The sequence below is a fragment of the Dendropsophus ebraccatus genome, chromosome 9 (genome assembly GCF_027789765.1).
Source record: "Dendropsophus ebraccatus isolate aDenEbr1 chromosome 9, aDenEbr1.pat, whole genome shotgun sequence".
In the NCBI taxonomy this organism is placed as follows: domain Eukaryota; kingdom Metazoa; phylum Chordata; class Amphibia; order Anura; family Hylidae; genus Dendropsophus; species Dendropsophus ebraccatus.
The window spans coordinates 74277636-74300344 of record NC_091462.1 but is presented as its reverse complement, the minus strand read 5'-3'; the positions used below and the strand labels follow the sequence as shown (position 1 = coordinate 74300344).

At 41.2% G+C, this 22709-nt stretch overlaps 1 protein-coding gene across 2 annotated transcripts in view; it reads right to left on the bottom strand.

The window, feature by feature from the left end:
• The window catches only part of KATNIP (katanin interacting protein), a 128796-nt gene that overhangs the window by 90119 nt on the left and 15968 nt on the right, over nt 1-22709 (bottom strand). For both annotated transcript variants that reach the window (XM_069983654.1, XM_069983655.1), the window contains exons 8-14: nt 21297-21501; nt 19159-19296; nt 16439-16584; nt 13221-13294; nt 8512-8581; nt 1735-1941; nt 477-614 (exon numbers count right to left, since the gene is read on the bottom strand). In XM_069983654.1, coding sequence (XP_069839755.1) covers nt 477-614; nt 1735-1941; nt 8512-8581; nt 13221-13294; nt 16439-16584; nt 19159-19296; nt 21297-21501 — 978 coding nt within the window. The remainder of the gene's footprint in view (nt 1-476; nt 615-1734; nt 1942-8511; nt 8582-13220; nt 13295-16438; nt 16585-19158; nt 19297-21296; nt 21502-22709) is intronic.

The window sequence follows — 22709 nt, the reverse complement described above, 5'->3', positions numbered from 1 at the left end:
GGAGATTTATCAAACCGGTGTAAAGTAGTATTGTCTTAGTTGCCCCTAGCAACCAATCAGATTCCACCTTTCATTCCTCACAGACTCTTAGGAAAATGAAAGGTGGAATCTGAGTGATTGACAATTCTACTTTACACTAGTTTGATAAATGTCCCCCATAGTATTAGTGAAAAGCTGATCCTGATTATTTAGGACTATGGAGTGAAAATGGAAGATAACCAGAAAGCTAATAGAAAAGCTATCACTTAGAACCTTTTTTAATTTTTAAGATATTAGTTGAAAAAAAAAGCTAAAAGCTTTGTAATAAATAATCTGAATTTACTTACCCTTTTCTTCAAAATTTGCAGCTGTTCACAATCTAATTCTAAGGTCTAAAAATATTGCATTAAACTAGCGGTTTACTTAGAGTGTTATTTCTGGTAGTACATGAAGGAAAGGCAGGTCAGCGAATAAGATAATAAGCTGAGACTACTTACACTGAGCGTCTTGTTATAATTCCAGATCTTTATCTTGCATATGTCAAAATCACATGACCTAGAAGGATTTCGTATCACAAAGTAAAGCTGTACAGGAGGGTGGAATGGGCACATCCACATGTAGCATTCCTTTGTGGTCTGAAGAAGACAAGTATCAAGACATTTTGAGCCAAGTTGGGTTCTGTGCAGTATTTTACATGGAGAAAGCACTTATACCAGAAATAAAACACAAACACATAAAAGCAAATAAGGGTTTTGTATTGAAACAAACAGTGATATTAATAGAGGTGCCAGGAACATTAATGGCAACAAATACAGACAATGTTATATGTGTGTGCAGCTACTCTTAACCTTGTTCTAAGCCAGAGATGGGGAACTTTTGGCCCTTCAGCTGATGCAAAACTACAATTCCCATCATGCCTAGGCCACCAATGATATGGCTTTAGCTACCCAGGAATGATGGGAATCGTAGTTTTACATCAGCTTGAAGGCCCAAGGTTCCCTTTATCCCTGCTCCAAGCTTTATCATAAAAACTAGCCTTGGAGACCATGTTAGCAAGCAGTGAGAAAGAACACTGGATAGTTGAAAGCAGTGTACATTGGTAAAGTGGCCTAGGTATGGGGGACATGGTGAACATGGTGTACTGTTTTTGTGTATGTTTTTTGTATTCTTTTCTTGTATATATACTGCCTAAACAAACATTTACTAATCAAATAGCAGTTATTTTTGTTAGGATATAAAAAAAAAAATCATACAAGATCACTGCAACTTGTGTATTAAGGCAAGGTTTTAAGTCTTTTGCCACAACTGTACAGTGCAAAATAACAATAAGTCTACAAAAAAAAAAGATAAATTCCTCCCATAGTTTTCTAACTCTGGTACTACCACCCTCAGAGCAGCAATCCGCCCCGCTGACGTCACTCCGGCACTCATTACTGCGGAGTGCCAGATGGATATTCATAAGGAGGGACAGATCAGAGCACTGAGGGTAGTAGTCCTGCCTCCAGTGCCCAAACCGCTTACTTTACATATTGATTAACATAAAGATTTTTTTTTAAATGACAGAGGATGAAGGTAAGAAAATGACTTTCATTCTCAGTGTCCTGTTCACTATGGGAACATATAGGCAGGTTAGAGTCTTCTAATGTGTTAGTTTTCTTTAAAGATTAAAGTGTTGCCTGCCTTGGACATGAATCAACCAATAATAAGAACATGAAGATGATGGTTATTTAGTATGTACCATTAATTAACCAATACCTGAAATTTTCCATTAACCAAACAATGAAGGTCTCCAGGAAAATCTGCATTTCTTATATCCACATCATGAGGCGAAACATATATTTTTTGATCTTTCAGATTGAAGAACTGAATCTCAGTCAATCCCACACTATGAGGATTTCCCCAGTTAGATAGAATTTCGACTGTGATGTATATGGCGTCTTTCTCTGCTGGTGGTGAAGAGACCTAAAGCAGGTAAAACAAAGTACTATTAACATTTAGCAAGGGAAAAGGTTATACACAATGGGGAACATTTATCAAGACTGGCAGACAAGTATGCCAGTCTTAAAAAGGGATCTGTCACCCTGGGAGAGCAGGCCAAACCCACCCCACCCCTGGATAGAGCCTCCATACTTACCACCTCCTGCCGGTCCTGGTCCCTTTGCCTGGAAATCGCTGCCACTCCCCCGCGCGCTCATTATGCAAATGAGCAGAGATGAGTGTTTTCCTATGGGCAACAGACTCATCTCTGCTCATTTGCATAACGAGTGCGCAGAAGGGCAGTAGGGATTTCCGGGCAGCAGGACTGGCATTGGGAGCGTGACCGGCATCAGGAGCGGGACTGGCAAGAGGAGGTAAGTATTAGGGGCTCTATCTAGGGATAGGGTGGGTTTGGCCCGCTCTCCCAGGGTGACAGGTTCCCTTTAAATAAAGCCCGTTCACAGTTTACCTGACAGATGGCTGGCTCTGCACCTGGCACAGGCATGGGGAAGAAATCTACCCCTTTTCCGTGGCGTATTCCAGGTACGCATTTTGATAAATATAGTGTATGCCAATTATGATAATATATACATATTTTTTTTCCCCTGTAATGATGTGAGTTAAACTTCGCTTCATGCTATTTTTTTTTCTTACTTTATCAATAGAACATTTTGCCCACCATTGCACCATCCCTATAAATAAATCACCAAAACAATAAAAGAAGAAATTAGCAATTCTTACTCAAAGCAAGAAATCCCAGCACAATGTTAAGCTTACCAGCAGCCTTTAAGCGCAGCGTTGTTCTATGTATTTGAAGCTGCTGCTTATTGTACAATGCTTTAAATGGGTTGTCAGATGTTAACTTTTCATATATCATATAGGAGCGAACGGAAATTGCAGGGAGGGAGGCCCATAAGCATCAGCTGAAAGCCTCTAATAAAGAGTTGCTATGGCACTCAGGAGGATGCAATCTATGTGTTACATCTGCATGTTCGCCATGTAATACTGTACATCAGCCACATCACAATGGGAGATCTCAGAGGAGATTTCTGTACAGGGAACAGAAATTTTCTATTTTCTAGATCCCCCCCCCCAATACAGACTTAAGTCACAAGATATCTACAGGAAAGCTCATTGGCCACTGATTGGAGGGGTACCGACACCTGACACCTACCCCAATCAGCTGTTCACAGCCCACACTACACAGTGAACACAATTGACTCTGTTCACTTTGTAGTGGCCGGAACTGGTTACTGCAGCTCAGCTGCCATTGCTTTGAACAGTAGCTACAGGTCACTGCTACTGCTACTGCTACATAGTGAACAGAGACAAGTGCTTCCAGCCCCATTCACTGTGTAATGTGGGCACTGAACAGCTGGTCAGTGCAGGAGTCAGGTGTAGACAACCCAGCCAGTCAGTGATTACTGAGCTAGCCTGTAAATGTATTGACTGGACAACCCCTTTAACACAGGAATCACCCAATGGCTGTAATGGCATCCAGGTATATCATGAAAAGTGGCACACACCATGAAACAGCCGTTGCCCCATCTGTCTGGGAACTACATCACCCGACCTGCTACCATATTTTAATGGAATAATAAAGATTGTGTTTTACACATAGGAGCTGGTAAGTGCCATAGGTTTTTTTTTCTTTTTTACCTGCATATCATGAAAAGCTATTGAAAGCTAACATTGTTACATAGCTTGTAAAGCTGAAAAAAAGACATCCATTCATGTAGTTTAGCCGATTATCCTGCAGTAGTGATGAGCGAACTTGTCGAACACTTTGGCTTGGCTGAACTTGAACACTCGGCATTTGACCCCTGGAGGCTGGAGAAGTTGGATACAGCTCTAGGGGAGTCCGGGAAAACCTTCTGTGGACTGTATTAGTACGCACTTCAGTGGGCAGTGGCGTAGCTACCATGAAGCAGAGAAGGCGACTGCTATGGGGCCGTGCAATAAAGGGGCCCGGGAAAGCCTGCTCTGCCTCCATGGTATGCCACTGACAGCATACCCTTCCCAGGGTTCCGGAGAGGGAGTGGGACCTGCCACCGTACTTTTCAGCCTGCTCACTGTAGTGCAGAGTGAAACGGCTAAACAACAGAAGAGGAACAGAGAAGCAGGACCTGCCAAGGTCCTGTACACTCGGAGAGGGATGAAGGACTTATCAGATGACCCAAAGGTCCTAAATACTTCTCTGTGAAGATCAGCCCGACTACAGTAGGAGGATGGGGAAGCCTGGGAGCTGTAATCGCTGTGTCTATGTATATGTGTCAGTGAGTGTGAGTATGTATCTGTGGGTATATATTTATATGTCTGTGTGTGTATGTATGTATGTATGTGTGTATATGTCAGTGTGTATGTATGTATCAGTGGGTATATATGTATGTGTCAGTGAGTGTATGTATCTGTGGGTATATATGTATATGTCAGTGTGTGTATCTACTACCTACTAGCTATCTATGTGTCTTGTGTGTGTGTATGTCAGTATTGTCTGTGACAGTGGTGTATATATGTGTGTGTGTGTGTAGTGTTTGTAACACTGGTGTATATGTGTGTGTTTGTGTATGTCAGCAGTGTGTCAAGTGATTGACAGGTTTGCTTCCAAAGATGTTCTGCAACAGCTTCTATTAAAGGGGTAGTGCAGCGGTAAAAAATTATTCACAGAATAACACACATTACAAAGTTATACAACTTTGTAATGTATGTTATGTCTGTGAATGGCCTCCTTTCCCGTGTCCCACCACCCCCACCCGTGTACCCGGAAGTGTAATGCATTATACATACCTGATCCGTGCCGACACGCGTCCGCCATCTTGTGCCAAACGTCATCTTCGGGCGGCCGGCCCGAACACCTCCGATCTTCCCGAGTGCCGGCAGCGTCATCAGCTGCTCAGCCGCGATTGGCTGAGCATAACTGTGCTCGGCCAATCGCGGCTCAGCGGCTGATGACACGGGGAAGGGGGCCATTCACAGACATAACATACATTACAAAGTTGTATAACCTTGTAATGTGTGTTATTCTGTGAATAATTTTTTACCGCCGCACTACCCCTTTAATGCTGGGCTCTTATAAGAGAACCCACCACTAAAAGAAAATGCTTCCCAGCTTATACTGCCTCTCATTCCAACAATCTGGTGACTGACAGATCTCTTCACAAAGATGTGAACAGATCTGTTCACAAAGATGTTCTGCAGCAGATATTAGATCTGGATTAATAGTTCTTATTATACTTGGGAGATGATTTCCCTGGTACGATCTGTTCATGGTGTACACATCTGCACTAGGGTGATCACATTCCAGTGTAAATCTATGTATGTCAGTGGTGGATCTATATACATGTTAATGGTGCCTCTGTGTGTGTATATACTGTATGTGCGTTATTGTTTGTGTTCGGGAACTGGCCATGAATGGGAGGTGGGCATACAGGATCCATGGGCCCTGTATATTTTTTTGCTATGGGGCTCTATTAATCCTAGCTAAGCGCCTGTCAGTGGGGTCAGCGGACTAGGAGCTATAGACACAGAATACCAATATACTTTGTTAAGAGTTATGCCTTTAAATAGACGAAAATCTCAGGATAACCCTTTAACAATCTGACAAATACCAGTAATGTCTTGGCCATTTAGGCCTTTTTTTTTTCTAAACAGATTTTATTATAAGTTTCAAATTATGAAACAAGACACGTTTTACAAAGTCGTAAATAAATATGTTACCGTGTCTCGGCCATTTTGGCTTAGAAGGACAATCTACAAGCCATTTCTATGGGAAATCTCTTCTAATCATAGAAAGCATATTTGCATGCACGACAGGACTAAATGGTGATTGCGTCTTCCCATATTTTATTGCATTTGTCATTTATAGTATTGTCCTGAGCCTTTATTTACTCACAGCATTTCTCCCATCGCAAGGCATAAAATCCTGCCTACTCTGCTGAATGTTCACGGAATAATGAATATGTATGCTCTGTATTTATAACATTGACCTTTGCTTTGCAATGCCACTGTCCTTTGGGTATACCTCTGGGGCAGAGCACATTCTGCCTGTGTGATTCCGAACACACTGAATCTCCATTAGTCTCTAGTACCATAAAGGCAGAAGTGGCTGTCAGCATATTCTATTCCGGGCTGGATGTTTTCATACTTTTATGAGAATTGCTATCAGAAAAAGCCCTTGCTGTATAATAACCAGTCAGCAACTGCTGGGCAACCATTAGTCAAACTGCAGCCAAGTATAACACTAACTAAAAGGGATGACAATTCATTTCAGGTGAAAAATGGTCTTTTCCCCCCTTTTTCACACCAGAAACCTGACAAGCCATTGGTTATACAGCACTCATATCACAGAACCAATTCGTCTGGAAACCCCCACATGGCAATGTTCAATATTAATTCTACCTTTTGAGCAAATAAAAATGTTAATCTTGAACATAGAAGTTTTCTGAAAAAGAAATAGCTTTTTTTATGTGCATAACTCAACACATGCTTTATGTATCCTTTTATGTAATACATATATTTTTTTTTATTAGGAAGAGTCGACAAACAAGACAGCTCCTACAACTTAATATAATGAATTTAGAAGAAGAGGCTTTATCCTTCTTTAACAACAAGTGAGACAGTGTAAAGGACTTAGCTCATGAACACAAGCCTTCTCCATACATCTTTTAAGGACAATATAGATTTAGGGCAGGGGAAGGGAACCTTGGCTCTCCAGCTGTTGCAAAGCTGCAACTCCCATCATGCCTGGACAGCCAAAGCTAAAACTTTGGCTGTCCAGGCATGATGGGAGTTGTAGTTTTGCCACAGCTGGAGAGCCAAGGTTCCCTGCCCCTGATTTAGGGGGTCCTAGCACGGATCCGCTTTCTATATCCATCACACAGAACTGCTCTGTGATTGACCATTCTGACAAAACTACATTTCCCCCACAGGTTACCTTGGTGAATCTTAAAGTCTTTATTGTGCAGTCAACCATAGATACAACGTTTCGACTTGTCAGGAGACTCATGGAGAGTCGAAACATCATATCTATGCTTGAGTGCACAATAAAGACTTGAAGATTCACCAAGGTTGGATGCTGTTATAGTTTTGATATTCCAGCTTTGTTACCCACACTCTGGGATTGGGGTTTTTCCAGTGGGCATCTAAAACAGTGCCTACATAGGGATCCAGTTGTGCTCTTGGACTTTACCATTGTCAAATGTTGCAGAAACACGTCAAACACTTGTCAGCGTTTAGACCCACACCGATCTGTAAAATGAGCTGGGAGAAGCACGCATTTATGTACTTCACTCCAGTCTCTGTCTCATAACACAAAATGAGCCCTATTGTAAGGCTCTGGAGCCCATCTTGTGCAGCGAGTCGGAAAAGTGTGCAAGCCAGGGAGTGAAGTGCACAGCCTTGTGCTACTCATTGCTTATTTTAGAGATTGGTGGGGACTTTTTGTAGAGCAAGGGAACAAGCAAATATAATATATCTTATCAGACAACAATGTTTCTCTCTCCTATTATCAGGCTACGCTACACACACACAAACAAACACTCAACCATCACAAAAAACAGCTCAGTTCTCTCTGGCGTTACAAAACTGACCTGCACCTCACTCTAAGATAATATTACAAGCTACCAATACAAGATCAGATCAGACAAACTACAAATAGTTTACACAGGAGTTACTGCAAGTAGCAGATGTCACCCCAGTTCAGACCAGTGTTTCTGAATTCCAGTCCTGAATATAATGATCCTGTTGGGGTAATTTGACAGCTGGAGTTGACAAATACTGGTTTAGACTGTTGACTAGTGTTCCTTAAGGTCTTTCATGCTGCTTCTGCTTCCTAGGGTGTGTACCTAGACAAAGAACTGCAGGATCTCCTGTTTTTAGTGTGCGCAGTGTATGGCAAACAACCTACATCCACCAAACACCACTAGCTCCCGGACAATGAAACATTACAGATGAAGGCTGGGTTCACACTACGTATATTTGAGGCTGTATTTTTGAGGCTGTATAGCAACCAAAACCAGGAGTGGATTGAAAACACAGAAAGGCTATGTTCACATAATGTTAAAATTGAGTGGATGGCCGTCATTTAGTGGCAAATATTTGCTGTTATTTTAAAACAACGGCTGTTATATTAAAATAATGACAGTTATTTACTGTTATATGGCGGCCATTTACTCAATTACAACATTATGTGAACAGAGCCTTTCTGTGTTTTCAATCCACTCCTGGTTTTGGTTGCTATGAGGACCTGACTTGCGGACCAAATACTGCCTGAAATGTACGTAGTGTGAACCCAGCCGAAGGTTGTACTTGCAGAGCAGAAATATGAAGAAAGCCATATACAGATGTCTCTCCAAGATATGTCCAAAAAAAAAAAAAAAGAAAAAAATACATATCCCAGAGCTTAAGATGCAGATTTTTCCACAGATGTCCCTTTTTGCATGGTAATGTGTGACAGCACATTTGTGGAGATGTGTTTCATTGCACTTCAATAAGACCATTCCCCATTAATATATGACATGCACATGCACTGCCCATCCACTAGCTCTCATTGCCTACCTTTGGATCAATCCTGGAAACTGGCTCATTATCAATATTCTGGAGAACCTTCAATAATTTCTTCTGCTGGCTAAATAAGAAGACCAATATTCAATTAAACATCCATTAGTCACTAATTCCATGAGAGTAAAATATTTTGGCAATACATTTTCTTTTCTTTGTTGGGTGCCATACAGAAAAAGTCTAGTTTGCATTGTTCTGTATTGTATGGCGTTAAAGTAAGGTAAGATAGTGAAAAACTACATCACATATCTAACAATTACATCAGTCAAAAGCTGTTGGGTATAAAGAATGGGGTTTACATTTAACGTGCATAAATCATACTCATGTCATATTGTTATTTTTTTTTCCATTATTATGTAATCCAACTACTTTTGTTCTAATGCTGTGATCAGGCATGAGATTCCTCTCCACTTATTACTAAGTGTTAAAGTGTCACTGTCGTAAATTTTTTTTTGCAGTAATCAAGTACAGGTGCTTTTAAGAAACTTTGTAATTGGGTTTATTAGGCAAATATGCCATTATCTGCATTCAAAAAGACTTTTTCCAGCCACCCCCCCTCTCTCTTATTCATTGCTCATTATCAGGAAATCTTGACTCTTTTACATCAGTCGGGCCCTATGTAACCTATGGAGAGGGGAGGAGGGAAGAGGGAGATTAGTCGGCAGCAGAGAGAAGAGAACAAAGGATTACACAGCAGGGAGCCGCTGAAAGCCCCTATTCAGAGGTCAGAGAGGTCAGTGCTGACATCAGAGAAGAGAGCCTGGTGATGTAGCTGTAAATCCAGGGCCGGCTCCAGCTTTTTGTGGGCCCTTGGGCGACAGAGCCTCGGCGGGCCCCTTTGAGGAGCAAATCATGGAGAGACAGGCGAGGAAAGATTTGCAGCAGAAGAAACATGCGGCTGCTGCATATCTTTCTCCTCCTGTATCTCCTGATCTCTGCAGTAGTCAGGACTCTGGAGGAGTCAGACCCAGTCACAGGATTATATATATATATCATGCTGGTGCTGCTAGTTCTCTAGTATACAGCTCCTTCTGTGTGTGTGTGTGTGTGTGTGTGTGTGTGTGTGTGTATATACATACACACACACACAGAGCAGGAGCTGTATACTAGAGAACTAGCAGCACCAGCATATTATATATATATATATATATATATATATATATATATTTATTTATAATATGAACATGGTGAGACCTCTAGTTCTCCTATATACAGGCCCTGCAGTGATATACAGTGTGTGTGTGTATATATATATATATATATCTGTATATCACTGCAGGGCCTGAAAATAGGAGAACTAGAGGTCTCACCATGTTCATATGATAGATAGGAGATAGGGAAATAGATAGATAGATAGATAGATAGATAGATAGATAGGAGATAGATAGATAGATAGATAGATAGATAGATAGGAGATAGGAGATAGGGAAATAGATAGATAGATAGATAGATAGATAGATAGATAGGAGATAGATAGATAGATAGATAGATAGGAGATAGATAGAAGATAGGAGATAGGGAAATAGATAGATAGATAGATGATAGATAGATAGATAGATAGATAGATAGATAGATAGATAGATAGATAGATAGGAGATAGATAGGAGATAGATAGATAGATAGATAGATAGGAGATAGATAGATAGATAGATAGATAGATAGGAGATAGATAGATAGATAGATAGATAGATAGATAGATAGATGATAGATAGGAGATAGATAGATAGATAGATAGATAGATAGATAGAAGATAGATAGATAGGAGATAGATAGATAGATAGATAGATAGAAGATAGGAGATAGGGAAATAGATAGATAGATAGATAGATAGATAGATACAGATATCTACTTGTTTTGTGTATAGAGGTCCTGCTGTAACATATATATATCCTGCTGTAATAGATATAGATATATTACAGCAGGACCTCTATACACAAAACAAGTAGAAGAACCAGCACATACAGGACACTTAGTTTGCAGAGCCTACCCTCTATCAGGTCATGTGTCCGATCACATGACCCGTGACATCATCAAAGGTCCTTCAGACTCAAAGGTCCTCTTTCCTACTCGGCTGTAGGGAAGATTTGTGATGGAAGACAGGTGCTCGGGGGCCCCAGTATGGATCGGCGGGCCCCTAACTGTCACATGCGGCCTCTAGGGGCCCAGTCCCCTTTGTTACTACACTTTTTTTTCTTTTTTACTAACAAAAAAAATGTAGTAACAAACGGGAGTGGGCCCCTAGAGGAGCTGGGGGCCCCGGCATTTGCCCTACTTAGCCGGGTGCTGACGCCGGCCCTGTGTAAATCAACTCTTTATTGTCCTGTTTTGGTGCCTTATCTCCCTCCACCCCTCCCCCTCTTCATAGAGAACAATGAAGACAAGGGGGAGAGCGTCAAACTGCTTTTTCATGATAAAAATGCATTTTTCGGCTAATAAACCCATTTACAAAGTTTCTGAAAATCGCCTGTACTATTGATTTCTGCAAAAAATTTTTTTAACGACAGTGACACTTTGAGGGAATACTGCAAATACTCACTGTAATTAAAAAATACAACACAGATACTGAGAGACAGCTCTGATGATGCAGTCTGCTGCCCAGCATGTCAAACACAATTCCTCCTGAGACTACAAAAAGTAGAAAAGAAGTCATAACCACATGTTGAGAATACAGGCAAGTAAGAGACAAACACCAGAAACTCAACCATGCAACTACATGTGAGACTGGCTGAAGAAAACTTCAGTTACAGACAGTGTATTTAAGAGAAGAAAGAAGAAGATGAACATGACATACTTACATGCCCAAATCCCCCTCTGCTTTTTGATTCTTGTGACATGTCAGAAATTATTGATCACAGCAGGTCTCACTGTTGATCAGGACATATAGCTGGGGAGAGAGCATGTCAGCAGCACCATCCACTCCCTTGCCGGCCACTAATGCCGACAATGGATCCCCATAGACTTACATTGTTGGAATTGGCTTTTACAGAAATACTGCATTCTCTCCCTGGCTATATCTCCAAATAACAAAGGGTCAATAACTTTTGACATGTCTGATGTCATTTTTCATGACAGGTACTCTAAGCAGCAAAGAACAGCAGAAACTAGGAGCTGTTGGAATGGCAGCTTAAGGGTTCTGAGCAGGCAAGTATTCATAAGTTTTCATTTTTACCACACACCGATTCAAATGTTAGGCTTCCGAACAACCCCATTACTATATGACTGATCTTACTGAACGTAAAGCTTTCGAAAACAATTTTGAAGTATTTAAAATCACTTTAACTGGAAACATACAGTAAGTCCCGGAGTCTTTGCTATTGTGCAAATATTCTGTTTAGTTGCCTCAGAATGATCTTTACCTCTTATATAAGTAACAGATGCCATCAGAGCGCCCATAGGGCCTATAAAGTCTACCACAGACCATGAATGGCAAATAAACCTTCACTGCTGTGCATTTACATTCCATATCCAAATAGATGTAACTGATGGAATGCATGGGGACTAGGAGTGAGAAGACTGTGCTCGAGTCTAAGGGAAAAAAATCCAGTCACATTCAAACAAAAGGTCTCCTAGGAATAAGAGACAATGTGCTCCGATGGCCTTATAGCTAGGAAAATAAAATGGTATAGTCCTCTAACTTATACTGTATAGCCTTCAGTTTGCCAGAAGCTTTGAAAACGGTTTCCCTAATAGGAGGAACACCGCACACAGGGCAGTGCTGTGATAGAGATGTTTTATGAAGTAAACAGAATGTAAATCAGGGGAAAATGGAGAAAGTTTCAGGGAAAAGAAGAGGATAGTTACATTAGAAATGTAGGATACAAGTTTCCAGTTTCTGGCTTCGGCTTCAAATCTTTGGCAGATAATCTTTCTGTGTAAATGGACCCTAAGAGTTTAACTTTTTAGCTGACCAAAGGACGTAACTACCTGATTTATGGGTTTCCGACTGCTGGGACTTTACAAGAAAAGGGACCCTAGTTCCCTTTAACAACCCAATTCACTTGGCTACCCTTCTAAGTCTGATAAAGAGTGGTGTCTGAGAATGCAGGGACCCTGCTCGGGGTGGGGGTGAAGGAGTAGATTTCTGCGTCTACCCTGCGACATTCACAGGTCCCGCCAGACTCAATAAGAGGCAGACGCCAATGGGGGCACAGCTTCATTTAAGTACAGGGTACAAGTAAATAATAAATAATAAATGTCCCCCAATGTCTCATAAGTGGGGGTTCCATGGGAAGTTCATTATAAATCCAATAGTAGGGGACCAATTTAGGGATAGTTGGGGATGTCTTTCTCCTTGAACTGAAGCAATTTTGCTTCCTTCATTTCAGGACATTGTACACCAGTCAGCTCTGAAACCTTTTAGGGAAAAAGCAGCAGTTTTTGGTAATAAGAGGAGAGCAGTTTTACTAGACTATATTTAATACAGTGCTGCAGTCGAAATAACTTGCAATTACTTCCATTCTTTTACCAGGAGCTCTTATATTTTTCAGGAGCTTTACTGGCAAGGTGTATTTACCAAGAGACTAAGTGAACATGGCAATTGGTTGTGCTGGGGAAAAGGCAGCCACGGCTATAAAAATTATATTTTTTGCAAAACCATCAAAATTACCCGTACAGAAAAAGTAAATGTAGCTTCTTTCATACAATGGTAACTTTATGAAAAATCATAAAAAAAATCAATTTTAGAAACGACAGAATCGAGCTTCTACCTTAACTCCATAAGGTTGATACTTTTAATAGCTTCAGAGACAACGCCTTTCTTCTCTTGCGAAGTTGATGAAGACTGTTAAAATAGAAGAAATATGTTCTGAATTTACAAGTATATGGATTTTTTTTTCTTGTCACTGCTAGTCGTGCAATTCAAATAAGCCAGGGATATATTTTGCATCCTTCTCTATGACTGCTTATGGTTTAGGCAGGGCGTTGAAGATAAGGTCTTATACACTTGGTTGTTTTTTGGTTTCATGTTGGACAGAGCATAATAAAACACCTACTGTAAGTGTCTGGGTCCATACTGGCCATTCATATGGAATGAAAAAAATTATGATTTTTTTTCCATGATTTATCAGATGCCAAATTATGCTGATTCTAGTAGTAATACATAACAAAGACTGTCACATGAAATTTCCATGGCTCGATTTTTTTTTTTTTGCTAATTTGCCAGGTTATGGGATTTGTCCACCTTTCTTAATGGCAGCAGCTGGTGCATTTTTTTTCCTGCTTTAGGGCCAGTTCACATGGAGTAAAACTGGTGGAATTCCAATCCCGCCAGCCTCCATGTCATACTGGCCGTGTATGGGAGGCTTGCACGCCTCCTCTCTTCGCACGGAAGAATTGACTTGTCAATTCTTCCGAGCAGAGAAAGAAGGCAGGCAAGCCTCCCATAGACGGCCAGTGTGACACGGAGGCTGGCGCGAAATTTCGCCAGTTTTACTCCATGTGAAAACAGCCTAATGTTGCAGCACTTTAGCGTAAACTATATAGGTGAAAATTTTCTAAGGCCACATTCACACATTCACTGTCCTGCCGGTAGCCCACAGATATGTGCAGGACCACAAATGTGCATCTGATAGGGCACTGACCCCTTCATTCAAGACAGGGGATCCTATCCCAGCACCAACATATAGATATGTGTATGGGGCCATAGACATGAATAGTGCACATCTGCCCACATTTGAGGGTCCACAAATCCGGGCAGATTTAGCTGATGTGTGAAAGGGGCCTAATCAGCACTGATTCAGAGACTTGATGATTAGTCCAGAGAATGAAGCAAGGCCTGAATTGCTTGTAATCTGTTGTAATTTCAACAGACAGCCATGTTACCATAGTACAGTACCACCATGGGAAGATGTGTCAGGATGCTGTGAAGGTTAAAAGAGCAGGACACTAGAGAAAGAATTTAAGGCATCATAAAACTAGAAATGACCAAGGAAGAGATATACAGCTCACTGATCTGAAGTATGGACAAAAAAAAGATCAAGGTCCTGTCTTTTGCTGACATTATAGTGCAGCAAAATGTTTGTGCCTAGTGAATGTACTTTTTATGGTCCTGGCTTTAAAGGGCATGGAGACCTTTACATATATTTAGTGCACTGCATATAGTATGTGAAGTAAAATAATTCTGCAATTAGTTTTTAAATAAAAAAAAGTGCTGGATTCCATTAAAGGGAACCATTCACCACGTGGCCCCCGGCAGAAACTGACATACAGTGACATAAAGGTCAATATACTTACCACATCGCTCCCGGTCCCGTCCCGGATCCCGTTGTTGACACGGAGAAATCGCTGATTCTTTTTCTCCCGCCCATTATGGTAATGAGCTGAGAGGAGTCCAACGTCCATAGGAAACGACGAACGAGTCCAACTTATTCATGAGGTCCTCTTCTCGTCGCCGCCCATCCACGCCTCCTGGAACTTGATTGACGTCTTCAGTCTTCAGACGAATTCCCGCGCAGGCGCCGTTGCGATGGCCTTGTCACCTCTTCTGCGCCTGCGCAGTAAACAGGATACGTGTTCGAGCCAATCGGCGCACGCGCAGTAAACAGTGAAGCTGCAGAGCGGCTTCAATTGTGAACTGCGCATACGCCGAAAACGACTGACACGGCGCCTGTGTGGGATCCGGCGAGAAGAAAGAAGACGAGAAGGAAGAGGACCCGGCGTCAATCAAGTGTCGGAGGCGGGGAGAAGGCTGGACTTCGGACCCGGCGGCGCTCATTACCATAATGGGCGCGAGAAGAAGAATCGTCGATTTCTCTGTGTCAACAACGGGATCCGGGACGGGACCGGGAGCGATGTGGTAAGTATATTGACCTTTATGTCACTGTATGTCACTTTCTGCCGGGGGCCACGGGGTGAATGGTTCCCTTTAAAGTGTCACTATCGTTATAACTTTCAAAATCAATTTTTTTTGTTGTTGTTATCATGCTGTAAAACTTTAGTAAGCTATACGTCCCAGAAATCCAGGTCCAGTCTCCTGAAGGCAGATTTTCCTGAAGACAGACTTGTGCCGCTCCGGAGCTCAGGGGATCTATGTAGAGGCGCACTGCCTTTACATAAATCCCGAGCACACGGAGCCCGTATGTGCAAAAATTTTAAAACCTACGCCAACTCAGAGCTGGCGTAGGGTTCACTGGAAAAAATATAAATGTGGGGCACACAGAGGCCGCACCCCCTCTGCGTGCTGCCGCAGCCCCAGTAACGCCCCCTCTCCACCCCACTGGTGAAAAAAAATATTCGCAAATAGACCATTTGCAAATATTTTTATGCCGATCGGGCCCATCTGTGCCTAAAAAAGGCACATGACTGCCTTCTCTCTGTGAGCGCTCAGATGTCCTGGGATACACAGGACTTCCTGTTTTCCTGACTGTTTCCTTTCTTCTTAGAAAAAAAGAGGCAGAAAACAGGAAGTGCCATGATCACTAAAAAGAAAAAAATAATAAATGTAAATGGCAAACTTGCTTTATATCACATCTATTGTTGATTTAGATTTTGAAAGTTATACGAAAGTGACATTAAGTCACAATTTTGACAATCAGTTTCCTGTACTCTAACATCTAAGTTATAGGTGTCCAAATATATCTGTAGAAAAAAAAAGCATCCTTGTTATATGAGTAGGTGGCTGAGCATGTACTACAATACCATAGTCTGCACCTCTGCATTAGCAAGAATTAGACACTCATCTGAATGAAATGCACAGACTTTACTGCCCCATTACATATCTTCAGTATATGCACATTAAGCATTTCCTCCCTTATTGTCCTTAAGAAGAGAACACTTGAGGGGGCACTGACTGTTAATGCTATAGCTTTTGTTGGGGCCATTGTATGCCAAAATTTCAAATAGTTCCAACAATTTATTTATTTATTTTTTACACATTTTAAGACTAACATTATAAATGGCTCACTGCAAAAGCTGGCATGGATCTTACCTCAAGTCTGCTACTTGCTCTGGCAACAGCCTCATTCTCCAATTGCATAGCATTCATAACCTGAGACGCTGAATGCTCAGGATCTTTACTTTCTGCAATGTGTTTTCTTGTTGCAGATAGTGGTCTCTCCTTCCGACTAGAGGGTCCTAACAAACAGGAGATATCATTATTTGGATGCAAATCTCTTCTTTCAAATGTTACAATTCCATTGCATTTATACAGTATACAGGAGAATGGCATATACGCTAGTAGTAGTTAGCCCGCTCTCCCATTCTTTGAAATCTAACCCTTTAATGATGTTCTCCTTTATGCTGCCTCTGGAGCATCAAGCCTGTGTTTGCAAACCACGGTTCACAGGAGCCCCATCAGGGGTTCTCCAGAACACAGCAGTGGCCAGACCTGAAGCCTTTACAGCCAGCATAGAAAACTGCTCAAAGATTCGACTATGGTAATAACTGGTATAAATGGATTAAGTTGTACTCCATCTGCTGGATAGCACAACATTCAGTTAAGGAAAGATTTCTTACTCAGATGCCAAAGTACAGTGGTTTGCAATAAATTAGAATATCAACAAAAAAAATTTTTCCCGGTTATTCAATCCAAAAAGTGACCTCATAAATTCTGTAGAGTCATTATATACAGAGTGAACTTTTTCAAGCGTTTATTTCTGTTAAAGTTAATGATTATATATTACAGCCAAGAAAAACTCAAAAGTCAGTATTTCAGAAAACTAGATTATTATATAAAACCAACTGAAAAAAATGTTTTTAAAACGGAAATGTCAACTAAATGAAAAGTCTGTACAGTAAATGCCCCCAATACTTGGTCGGGGCACCTTTTGCATGAATGACGGCATCAATGCAGCAATGTGGCAAGGAGGTGATCAGCTGATGGCACTGCAGAGGTGTTATTGAAGCCCAGGTTGCTTTGATAGCGTCCTTCAGCTCGTCTGCATTGTTGGATCTGGTGTCTTTCATCTTCCTCTTGACAGTACCCCATAAATTCTCTATGGGGTTAAGGTCTGGCGAGTTTGCTGGCCAATCAAGCACAGTGATGCTGTGGTTAGTAAACCAGGTATTGGTACTTTTGGCAGTGTGGACAGGTGCTAAATCCTGCTGGAAGATGAAAATTCCATCTCCAAAAATCTTTTTAGCACAGGGAAGCATGAAGTGCTCTAAAATGTCCTGGTAGACGGCAGCGTTGACTTTGGTGTTGATGAAACACAGTGAACCTACACCAGCAGATAACATGGCTCCCCAAACCATCACTGATTGTGGAAACTTCACAGTAGACCTCAAGCAGCTTGGATTGTGTACAGCCTCTCTACTCTTCCTCCAGACTCTGGGACCTTGATTTCCAAATGAAATGCAAAATTTACTTTAATCTGAAATCAGCACCTTGGACCACTGATCAACAGTCCAGTTCTTCTTTTCCTTGGCCCAGATAAGAAGCTTCTGGCGTTGTTTATTGGTCAGGAGTGACACATGGAATGCAACACTTGTAGCCCATGTCCTGCAGACGTCTGGATGTGGTGGCTTTTGAAGCACTTACTCCAGCAGTAGTCCACTCTTTGTGAATCTCTCCCAAATGTTTGAATGACATTTTTGTTACAATCCTGTTAAGACTGCGGTTCTCCCGGTTGCTTGTGCACCTTTATCTACCACACTCTTTCCTTCCACTCAACTTTCTATTAATATGCTTTGATACAGCACTCTGAGAACAGCCAGCTTCTTTAGCAATGAACTTTTGTGGCTTACCCTCCTTGTGGAGTGTTAATGACTGCCTTCTCGACATCTATTAAGTCAGCAGTCTTTCCCATGATTGTGTTGCATTCTGAACCAGACTAAGGGACCTTTTATAACACTTAGGAAGCCACTGCAGGTGTTTTGGGTTAATTATTAAAATTTTCTGAAATACTGACTTTTGTTTTTTTCTTGGCTGTAATCCATAATCATCAACTTTAACAGAAATAAACACTTGAAAAAGTTTACTCTGTAAGTAATGACTCTATAGAATATATAAGGTCACTTTTTGAATTGAAATACTGCAAAAAAAACAAACAAACACCTTTTTGTTGAAATTCTAAATTATTGCAAACCACTGTAGTTCAGGACAAAATGGATCAGTAATTATGCGTTATAGGAAGCCGTGAGTGAGAGCCACAGATATCTCTGCAGTGGGCTTCAGCAAGGCTGCCTGCAATCATCAGGTCATTAAGATACAAAGGGATTTGAATAAAAGTATTAAAAAAAAATAGCTTCTGTGGTGTCTAGATGACATACTGATAATCATGTTGGTAAAATATGGTCTGTGCATGTCAACAGACATAAAAAACATGCTGGATCCTTCTTCTCCACGCTTCCCTTACTATCTGCGGTTAGTCTAAATCAGATGCTCCCACTTAAATAGTGAGGTTTGCTTCATCTAACAGGCACCGTAACAGTAAACTATTAAACACACAGTGACAAAGGGAAATAACCCATACTCAACTATACATACAGCATTCACCACTATATAGTAAGCACTACACTCAATCAATGTTTGTTACTCTTTTTACTGCAGTCATCTGCTTCTGATTACTAATAAAATCTGGTGATCTAGGCACGACCGGCCAGACAATACACAGCAAATGCACTACATGTCCTTATGTATGAATGATTCACATTACACATTTTCTATATCAACTACTATGTACTAGAAAACAATTGTGTATGTCGTACGTGGTGTGCATTGCTCTTCTGGTCTTGGCGAGCTTCTCTGCGTTTTACTTTTCACCATCACAGGCTTCATAGGAATATAAAGGTCAGCACTGTCTCTCCGCTTTGCAGACAAAACTCTCCCATCCTTCTTTTCAACAGCTAGAGAAAAAAATAAAAAAAAAAGGTTGTACAAAGATAAATGAAGAATCTGTTAAAAATAATGCGAGTCAGTAAGCCATTTATTTTGCTTAACAAAACCCAATTAGTCAGGTACAGTCGGCAATGAGAGAAATAATGTGACATAATGATGTGACAGTGTCAACTAGTCCAAGGGCTGGATCTGAACTGTAAACGTGTGCAGGTTACTATTAAAGTAATTTTTTCTAAGAAGGTTTCAGTGAGAGCAAAATGAAAGATATTCAGAGAATGTCAGAGGTCGAAGATAAAATGACGGTGCTCTTTAAGAAGGGCTATGCTAGACTGCATTGGTACCCACACTTCGCTGAAGGAGAAAAAGGTCAGGAGTTGAGATTCTCAGCTAAATATGTAGAGATTATAGCGGCTCAGGGCGGCCTCATAATAGGCTTCTAATATACATATGACATCTCAGTGTAAGAAGAAAGCCTTATGAACAGCACAAAAGAAACTATATATTACATGATGAAAACACTGACATAAAAGAATCTGGCCAGGACTAAGGGACCTCAGCACATAATGTATTTTTGTAGCATTTCCATGTGTCAATTTATGCCTTATCAATTTACATTGCATTAAATGTCTATACATTAATCTAGGTTGAAATGGATTCATAATATTGCTTTAAAGTGACACTGTCACCCCCTTTTTGCATTCTGACTTCTCTACACAGGTGTAAAGGGTAAATTTGGCAGTTTTCATACCTTATTTTATATCATACGTCATGGTGCTTGTTCAAGTAAAAAGTGATCTTTTATCAACTGCAGATTGTGTTAAGTGGGCGCCCCTCTGTCACATTGTCGGTACAAAGGCCCCACCCCCTCGACGACAATTGGTATGGGCCGACCTAGAGGGGGTGGGGCCTAGACCTTTAGGCCAGCCTGTTCCAATGGTCGACGAGGGGGCGGGGACTATGCGCCTATGACATCGTGGAAGGTGGCGCTGTGTATGGGGATAAGTGGCCCTGTTGCCATGAAGCCTCGCCCACTTAGCACAATCTGCAGTTGATAAAAGATCACTTTTTACTTAAACAAGCACCATGGGGCTAATAATCATCATGAAAATAATAAAAAATAAAAAACAGGTCGATTGATACAGTGATGGTAAATGCCTCTGTTAAAATATGTAAAGTAGGCGGTTTGGGGCACTGGGAGCAGTACTACAGCTGGGAGCAGTGCACTGATCCACCCCGCTTGCCCATCCCTCTTCATGAATATTTATGCATCACTGCAGTGTTAAGTTTGTGCCATTTAAAAAATATGTGAAAAGCAGACACTTTATTTTTCCCCATCATACCACAAAATAAAAAAATACTAATATGAAATTCCCTATGGATCATGGAAAAAAATATTTGGACGTAACAAGTAGAAATATTATAGCCTTCGAACCTGCTTGTACTAGAAATAGGTCTAGTCTTGAACGGTCAATGTCAGTTTAAACAGCTTTGTTCTATTTGATTAAAATGTTGATATTTATAAATCTGGTGTCACTTAGGGTCTTGCCCCTTCTTTGCAAGCCCACCAGCTTCTTAAGACGAGCAGTGCCTTGTGAACTCCACACCAACCTGAAGACGTGTGGGGGGGGAAATATTCTCCCCATGATGTCTAGATGTCTATAAAATTCAGCGACCAAGCGACTCATTGTGCCAGCAGAACACTTAGTTCTGGAATACCTGACAGGAAAGGATTTAGGGAGTATGTGAGCGCAGGGCATAAATACAGTATACCTGTAGATCTGTGAATTTCTGCTTGTGGGCCAGGCAATTTGTATACTTTTATACAAGCAAAAAGCAGTAAGTGCCCACAGATCAGGGCATGCTAGTAATCCCTAACGCACGCTGTGATTAGTGAGTGAAAGGGAATGACAGATTCCCTGTAATACACTCCGTATGTGACAGCTCTTTTTAGTGGGATTTCAATCACAATCTGCCCATCTTTGATCAAAAGGAAGTTTTATACCATTACCATTAATTTCTAGTACAACTAAGTCCCCAGGAAGCAGGAGTTTACGTTCAGCATCAAAAGGCCTTGACTTCATAGAGGTTAAAGCTTTGGGTTCTTCTTGAGTTTCATCTTCAATTTCTTCTTCAATGGAATCCGACTCATCAGCAGAACTCTCATTGCTGCCATGTTGTAGACGTAAACTCTGTTCCAGGCTTTCTCGCAAGGCCTGCCGATACAATAAATGGTAAATGGGTGATTTATTTCTGGTGGCATTAATGTGGCCTCATAAAGCCATTGTTTTCTTGCTGACTGTAATGTAGACTATAGATGTAATAAATGTATATACATAATCCTTCTGACCATTTATGACAAGTGCTATGTGGTTCATCAGCTCCCTCTACTGGTTATAATTTACCATTTCTAGAAATAAACACAAAACATTGTTTTCCACACTTGAAATTCCTATTAGAACCTGCTGAGTTAATAAAGACTGGCTGCATCTCTCCGCTGTGGAGGAACACAGAGGCCAGTTATTTGCTGCAGAGGTAATAAGTATTTTATTGCAGTTCTTCTATGGTAATAGCTGGTTCAGGGGCTTCCAGCAGCAGGGTATACTGCAGCTTGCCATCGGGGAACACATAATCTCAGTCTGGACCGCTCCTCTAGAGCATGTGCAAATTACACTATAATAAACAGGTATTATATAGTATGCCATCGGCACTTACACCAAATTGCCAATCCACATAAACATACCGCTTATATTACAAAGGCAGCAAGGAAAATGACCCTCCTATAGACGCCAAAGTACTCTAGATCTGATATACTTATATACTTTTAACCTCGTTGTGCGACACAAGTTTGGGTTGCTGTGGAAATGTCCTAAACAATGACGAGTTACGTTCAAAACAAGAGTAGGGTTCACCAAGCCCTGCCCCCAGTGTACCAGTCTAATTTACATACTGATTAACATGAAGGAGTGGCAAAAATGGAGCAGAAAGGTATGAAAATTACTTCCATTCCCAGCGTCCCATGCTCTACAGTCTAAACTGCTGTTAGTTCCCCTTTCTGCAGTAAAGTATATAGTAAATAGGTAGAGAATAGCACAGCAAAGAACACAAGTGTGTATGTGATATACAGTGGTGCCCTGGGTTAAGAGCATAATTCGTTCCGGGACCGTGCTTGGAATCCAAATCACTCTTAGGCCCCGTTCCCACTGAGCAAAACTAGCGGAATGTTTATTCTTCAGCGCGGACAGAGAAGGAGCGTGCGCCTCCCATAAACTCCCATTATGAGAGGGAGGCTAACGGCATTGTCCGCCGCGGAATTCCGCTAGTTTTGCTCAGTGGGAACGAAGCCTTAAACCAAAGCAAATTTTCCCATAAGGAATCATAGAAATGCAGAAAATTGTTTCCACACCTCAAAAATAATGATTTT